The sequence below is a fragment of the Canis lupus genome, chromosome 11 (assembly GCF_003254725.2).
Source record: "Canis lupus dingo isolate Sandy chromosome 11, ASM325472v2, whole genome shotgun sequence".
Classification (NCBI taxonomy): domain Eukaryota; kingdom Metazoa; phylum Chordata; class Mammalia; order Carnivora; family Canidae; genus Canis; species Canis lupus.
In genome coordinates, this window is record NC_064253.1 from 25,504,777 (window position 1) to 25,511,974 (window position 7,198).

Genomic DNA, 7,198 nt, shown 5'->3' on the forward strand with positions numbered 1-7,198 from the left:
CTGCATGGAGCCTGCTTCTCCCTCTGCCTGTGTCTCTGCCCCGCCCCCATGAATAAATAAAATTAAAAAAAAAAAAAAAAAAGCTTTTAAAATATTTTTTTAAAAGCAAAATTGACAGTACTTTTTTTTTTTTTTTTAAGCAGTCTCCACGCCCAACTTAGGTTTGATCTCACCATCCTGAATTAAGAGTAAGAGTCACATACTCAGGGCAGCCCTGGTGGCTTGGCGGTTTAGCGCTGCCTTCCGCCCAGGGCGTGATCCTGGAGACCTGGAATCGAGACCTAAATCAGGCTCCCTACATGGAGCCTGCTTCTCCCTCTGCCTAATAAATAAACTAAAAAAAAAAAAAAAAAAAAAGTCACATACTGTACCGAATGGGCCAGACAAGTTCCATTGACGGAGTCTCACAAACCTAGGTGGAGTTTACTACACAAACTTACATCTTGTCTTCTGATTTATCTAGACCATAGGCCAGCGCAGCAGCTGTGGGTTCATTAATTACTCGAAGCACATTTAGTCCAGATATCTGGCCAGCATCCTTAGTGGCCTAAAGGTAAAGAAAAAAGCATTTTCCACCCTGTGTCCTAAGTACCATTACCTTCCTGAATAAGAACACCAACTGAACTCACCTGTCTCTGAGAGTCATTGAAATAAGCTGGAACAGTGATCACAGCATTTTTTGCTGTATGCCCAAGGTAATTTTCTGGAAAAGAATTAAAAAATGAAATACAATCATGAGACTCTGTCAGATGAAACAGCTAATACAATTACTAATGCAAGCTAACAATCTGTCATCCTCTTGGAGCCACAGACAATACTCATGAGTTTCTTTGTATGTGACCTAATACAGAGAGACCTTTTAGGAAAACACTCAAATTAGATAGTAGTTGAAGACCCAAGATCTCACCTTTAACATTAAGTGAAGGTTCACCAGCTACAATGACCTACTCTTAAGACTTAAAACAGCCACTGGTTTCTCCAAATGAGAAGTTTTATCTAACAGAGCCCAAAGACTATTATGTAGTCTTTCAGCCTTCAATACAGAATACCACCCCTCTATAGTGGAAAAGATAGACAAATCACCATCAGGAAACTCTGAAGATAAACTCAATATGTACGGTAATGTGTAAGCAATAATAGTTTCCCCATTTCTAGGTTTTCTGTACAACACCCACCATAGTCATCAAAGGGACATAGGGTATTTGAGGAACCATCCAGTTCTTTAAACTTTCCCAGATGGGATCTAAACCTTCTCACCTGCAGTCTCTTTCATCTTCATCAACACAAATGCTCCAATCTGACTTGGAGAATAGAGTTTTCCATGAGCTTCAACCCAGGCATCTCCATTGGAGGCACGGACAATTTTAAAGGGCACATTTTTACTGAAAGATATAAAAATTGTATTTGAAAAAATGTGCCCGCACAACCTACCATGACAAGGTGACCATACACCATGAACGTCCATCCTCTATCCCAAGAGATTCATGGCCAACAAATGAAAATTTCAAGAATCCATTTAATGAAAACCTTTAGAAAGCAGTCATTAACACGTAGAAACACCCTGATGAAACCTGAACATTCTTTACTTCCTGCCAAACACAAGATTTGTGCCCCTGCTCTGGAAGTGATTAGAGAATTACCAATGGACCCAGCAAGTCCATTACTAGATATCTAGCAGAGAGAAACAGAGATCCTTACAAAAACTACATAAATGTTTATGCAGTATGCTTTCGAATTTATTTAAGATTTTACTTATTCATTGGGGGGGGGGGGGGGCAGAGACACAGAGAAACAGGCTCCATGTGAGGAGCCTGATGCGGGAATCGATCCTGGGACTCCAGGATCACTACCCCAGCCATGAAGGCAGGTGCTCAACTGCTGAGCCACCCTAGGCGTCCCTCGAGTTTATTTTTAGTAATCTTTACACCCAAAATGGAGTTTGAACACCCACAACCCTGAGAGATCAAGAGTCACAAGTTCTTTTGACTGAGACTGCCAGGCACCTCTGTAGCAGTATTCTTAATAGCTCCCAGATGCCCATTAACTTACAAACCAATAAATAAAATGTAGTATACAGCTAACCCTTACACCATGGGTTCTAAATGCACTGGTCCACTTATATGTGAATATTTTTGGGTAAATACAATACTGTAAAAAGATTTCCTCCTCCTCATGGCTTAACATTTTTTTTTAAATCCTAAGGTAGTTTACTAAAACATGATAAACAATACACAATAAACATTCGAAATGTGGTATCAACTGCCTATGTTATCAGCAAGGTTTCTGTTCAACAGTAGGCTATCAGTACTTTTTGGGTAGTCAAAAAATTATACACAGGTGTTCAAATGCATGAATGGTCAGCCCCACAATGCCCTGTGTGTTTAAGGGTCAAATGTATATGCATACGATGTAAATGTAATCTGGCCATAAAAAAGATACGAAGTACTGATACATATTACAGCACAGACAAATGCTGAAAACATCGCTGAACAGCACATGATGGGGCCTAGGCCTTATATGCCATCAATTTATGTGGTCCCTAAATGACTAGCCAAATCTTCACGTCATGCCAATACATAGTGAAGACCTATTATCTGAAGGCAGGAAAAACGTTTTTGAAGGAGACACCCTTTTGGTAGGGGCAGGACATGCCCGCATGGACAGTATGTAAAACTCCAAAATTCTTAGATGCTCCAAGAATCTTGGTGAAAAGATTCTCCTCATAGCCTCTAGAAGTAACTATGCTTTTCCTATTACTCACATGTCTTTCTGTACTTCAGGGTCATCATATCGCCGGCCAATGAGACGCTTGGTGGCATAGAATGTGTTGTTTGGGTTGGTGACAGCCTGTCTCTTGGCTGGCATGCCAACAAGTCGCTCACCATCTGATGTAAAGGCCACAACTGAAGGGGTGGTTCTTGCACCTTCAGCATTCTCTAGCACCTAAAACTCCCAGAGACAGACAGAAAATGAGGTTCCAGTCACCACTAGTCTTGCTATTGTTTTAAGACACAAAACATCTGTCAAATCACAAAACAAATGTTCAACAATAGTACTAATGGGCATGCTTTTATGCTGTGAAAGCTCCTAAATACCTCCTCTTTGAGGTACATGTTTTAAGTACTTTTCTTTACTTTTTAAAAACAGACTTTATTCATTTAATGTATTTAAGAGAGAGACATACACATGCACACACAGCTGAGTACAGAGCCTGATGGGCTCCATTTCACATCCCTGACACCATGACCTGAGCTGAAATCAATATTTGGGACACCTAACCAACAGAGTTACCCAGGTGCCCCTAAAAGTATTTTTAATTCTTTACTTTTTATAACTAAAAACAAAAACACGAATAAATATCAAATCTTTCACACTAAGATAATGGAACAAGGTACTCTTTCCTTTTGTAGGGAAAATTAAATCTACTTCAATTTTTTTTCATGCTGCTACAAGTTTCAGGCATTTAAAAAAGAAATTGCCAAATAACAATTCAGGAATACCAGGTGCTCTGCATCTTATAAAGAAACCAGTGGGAATAAAGGTTTTATGAACAAACCAAGGAGGTCCTTCAGAAGGAACAGCCTCTATCACAGTAAAAGCTCCTAAGATGCAGCCTACATGTTATGTGGAGATTCACTTGCTTCTAGACTCTTCTTGCACCTTCAGCCATGGTTCATCTGACTTATAAAATGCATGATTCTGATGATAGAAATAATCCACAGAGCAAGTCATCCCAATTGGTCCTAAATGGGAACAGTCCTATCTCTATGCTAGGACACCCTTAAATCCTGGTGTCAAATCCATGCACTTTACAGCATCTTGCAATTAAGTACATAGGTTAGCCTCAAAAGAAACTTAGGAACTTAGAATCAGCTTTTAGAATGTCCCTTATCTAAGCCAAAAGGCACAGAATCCCAGATTGGATACTAACTCCTATTTGAGATCCAGAGCTTCCAAACATGCTCACCTTTGCTTGTTTACCTTCCATAACTGCCACACAGGAGTTGGTAGTACCCAAATCAATACCGACAACTGCTCCCTTGATTGCTTCTGATCTGTAAGACATTTAAAAAAATACTATGGTTATTGTTATCTTAAGTGGTCTCCAGAATGGTTGCAAGAATACACACACACAAAAAAAGACTACTTGATATCATGGAAATAGTTGTGCCTTAAATAATGTACAAATTAAAACCAATATGTCACTTTTTCCTTGGTGGAAGAGTTAATCACAAGTTTAGAGACCACTACTCTAGAGTTTAGTATTTTATTATTTCTCAAAGAAAGTAAGTTACACTTACGCATAGTCCCGCCTTGAAACAATTCTAAAAGCCTCATGACTAAGGCCATTCCATCCATCCTAAAAAACATCAACAAAGACATGAAAATTTGAGCTGCTTCTCATTATTTTCCCTGAAGAACAAAAAAGTGTTAACTTTCATTCTGGTAACCACATATTGAAAAGAAAATCTTATATATGAGTTATTGTGGAGACAAACTTATTTGAATAGAATTCCCCAAATAATGAGGGATAAAAATATAAAATTGTGTCGAATTACATTATTACAGAGCTTCTCAACCTTAGCACTACAGATTTTTTTAACCAAATCTTCGTTGTGGGGGGCTGCTCTGTGCATTGTAGGATGTTTAACAGCATCCCCGGCCTCTACTGCTAGAAGCCAGTAGGCCCCCCAAGTTTTTACAAGTTATCTCCAGATATCCCCTTGGAAGGCAGAGCTGTTCTCCCTCGAAAATCACTGCTTACAAAATACTATTCAGATACTTCTCAATTTCATAATCAGCAGCAGGGTACAGTTATCTAAACCCGACTAGGTGTGTTCCAGCTGCAGATCTCAATCATCCAAATGTATTTCCCGATCTAGTCAAGCTAACACCGCAAGGGAACTAGGATCGGCAACAGAGGGGAGTCACTTTATAAAAACACTTTATGAATGGCTTCAAAGCAGGATCAAACCTAATTTCAGAAAACTTTCAAGCCTTCTTTTTTTTTTAATATCTTATTTATTCACGAGAGAGAGAGAGAGAGAGAGAGAGAAGCAGGCTCCATGCAGGGAGCCCGATGCGGGACTCGATCCCGGGTCTCCAGGATCACGCCCTGGGTCGAAGGCAGGCGCTAAACCGCTGAGCCACCCAAAGATCCCTTCTTTTTTTAACCCCACGTTGAGTGCGAAGAGACAGTTCCCGTTCTCCAAAGATATGTTCGGTCTTACACGATAATGACGAAAACTACTACTTGGCCATTTCCCGATCTTATTTTTTCTTTAAAAAAAAAAAAATCTTACACCAAAGATTCTTTTAGAACTACAGGCAAATGTTCCTAAGTAAGAAAATCTGTGCTTGACTTTCACTTTACTAAGATGCTTTTCTTCTTTCTTTCCACAATAACGGGATCTTTGCACAGTATTTTAGAGAAAAGTAGCAGTCACCCTTCGTCTTGTAGACGTAAACGAAACCTACAATATCGGTTCCCTCCCAACTAAAATCGCGTCCCTCGCCCGCACGGCCCAAACCGTACAATCAGCCGCTGAACGTCCGCTATCCGCTACTCCCCAAAGTAAAACTACATGCTCGTAAGGGGTGTGACTCAGCAGAGCCCGAGACACGGAAGCCGAACCCTGAGGTAGGCCCTGCAACGGTAGCACTAGTTACTGGAGGCTGCGTATCTCCTTCCACATCCCACCACTGCCGGCTAATTCTGTCTCTGAAGGGCGAGACCTGCCGCGGGAGGTCAAGGCCGGGAGCTCCTCGGAGAAGGCCCGACAGTTCCTTACCTTGTGGCGGGCGGCTGTGGGGCCCCGGGAGGCTGCCGCGCCGACAAGACGAGCTGCCGCGGCTCGGCTGGCACTTATCATGGCGGCTGGACGGTGGAAGTATCGAGGGCAACACGCGACCGGACGGACAGGAGCTGCGCAGCGAGACGGCGGTAGCGCTTCTGGAAACCTCCAACCACGTGGGGTGGGGGGCGGGGGCTAGTCGCTGAGGCCCGGAGGACCGCTCTTCCGCTGAGACGCCGCCCGCGCTGCCTGACCGGAGACTACCTGACAGCCACTCCCGGAGTTAGGGTACATGGCTGATACACATCGCGGCATGACGGCTGGAAAAAGCGTATCTTTTCGTTCCGGCTACCACAAGCCTGGGCTCGGGGAGTGGCGAGGGGGCTAAGAGAGGTGTACAGGCAGTACGCTGGACAGCCCCGGGCCTCGGCGGCAGGAAAGACTCAAGGTCACACGACTAAATTACGGCCCCGATTACAGTGTCCTTGCGTCAGTTGCGTGAAAGGAGGAGCATGCTGCGCCTGCGCAGCTGGCATCCTGCTGCGTGCCTAAGGCGCATGTGCGCAGGGAGCGGCGGAAACCGGGATGGAGCCTAATCGCATCGCTCATTGGCCGTTCCAGCGCACGTGAGCTGGCCCGCGCGTAGCCCCGGGGAGCCCTAGCCCGTGCGTCACCCGCTCGCCTTGGCGTTCTCCTCGCCCGGGTTTTTGGAGGAGGGCGCGGTCGAGTCCTGGGCCTTCGTCCAATGAAAATCTCTGGCTCAGAACGTTGGTTGCCTGGTGTGTGCTCGTCTTCTGGTGGCCTGTTGCGGGGGTTTGAATTGCGCCTGTTTACCGCAGGGCTCTCTGGTTTCGAACTATGAAAGACGCCTTTCGTTCCTGCGGAGTGTTAGGTTGAGTTAGGCTAATTATCGTGCAGACTCTCGAGAGAAGAAAATACTTGAGGCTCTTAGGCATCCAAGCTCCTCCCCTGCATCTCAAACCGTGTGCTGGTTCCCAGGGGCAGAGCTGGGGGGGGGGGGGGGGGGAGGCTCTACAAAGAGATGGTAGTGGCCCACTGAACTGTGACCACTTCTGTTTGTTTGTTTGTTTTTAAGATTTTATTTATTCATGAGAAACACAGAGGCAGAGACATAGGCAGAGGGAGAAGCAGGCAGGCTCTGCGGGGAGCATGATGCAGGACTGGATCCCAGGACCCCCCGCAGGTCAGGACCTGAACTGAAGGCAGGCAGGTACTCAACCACTGAGCCATCCAGGTGCCCCTGGTTTTTTAAAGAGATGTGATTTGCTGATTGAAAAAATATGTACTGGAGTGTCTACCATGTGTCGGACATGATTTTAAGTGGTGGGAATACAGTGGAAGCAAAACGTGAATTCACTGATAAGGTGACAGTGAGATTGTGC

The 7,198-nt window shown here is 44.2% G+C and overlaps 1 protein-coding gene across 1 annotated transcript in view; it reads right to left on the reverse strand.

Annotated features, from left to right (window-relative positions):
• Positions 1–5,991, reverse strand: part of HSPA9 (heat shock protein family A (Hsp70) member 9) — a 21,638-nt gene extending 15,647 nt beyond the window's left edge. The window contains exons 1-7 of the mRNA XM_025432165.3: positions 5,793–5,991; positions 4,302–4,360; positions 3,968–4,055; positions 2,762–2,943; positions 1,258–1,382; positions 630–703; positions 441–547 (exon numbers count right to left, since the gene is read on the reverse strand). Coding sequence (XP_025287950.1) covers positions 441–547; positions 630–703; positions 1,258–1,382; positions 2,762–2,943; positions 3,968–4,055; positions 4,302–4,360; positions 5,793–5,873 — 716 coding nt within the window. The 5' untranslated portion in view covers positions 5,874–5,991. The remainder of the gene's footprint in view (positions 1–440; positions 548–629; positions 704–1,257; positions 1,383–2,761; positions 2,944–3,967; positions 4,056–4,301; positions 4,361–5,792) is intronic.
• Between the last annotated feature and the right edge of the window lie 1,207 nt (positions 5,992–7,198).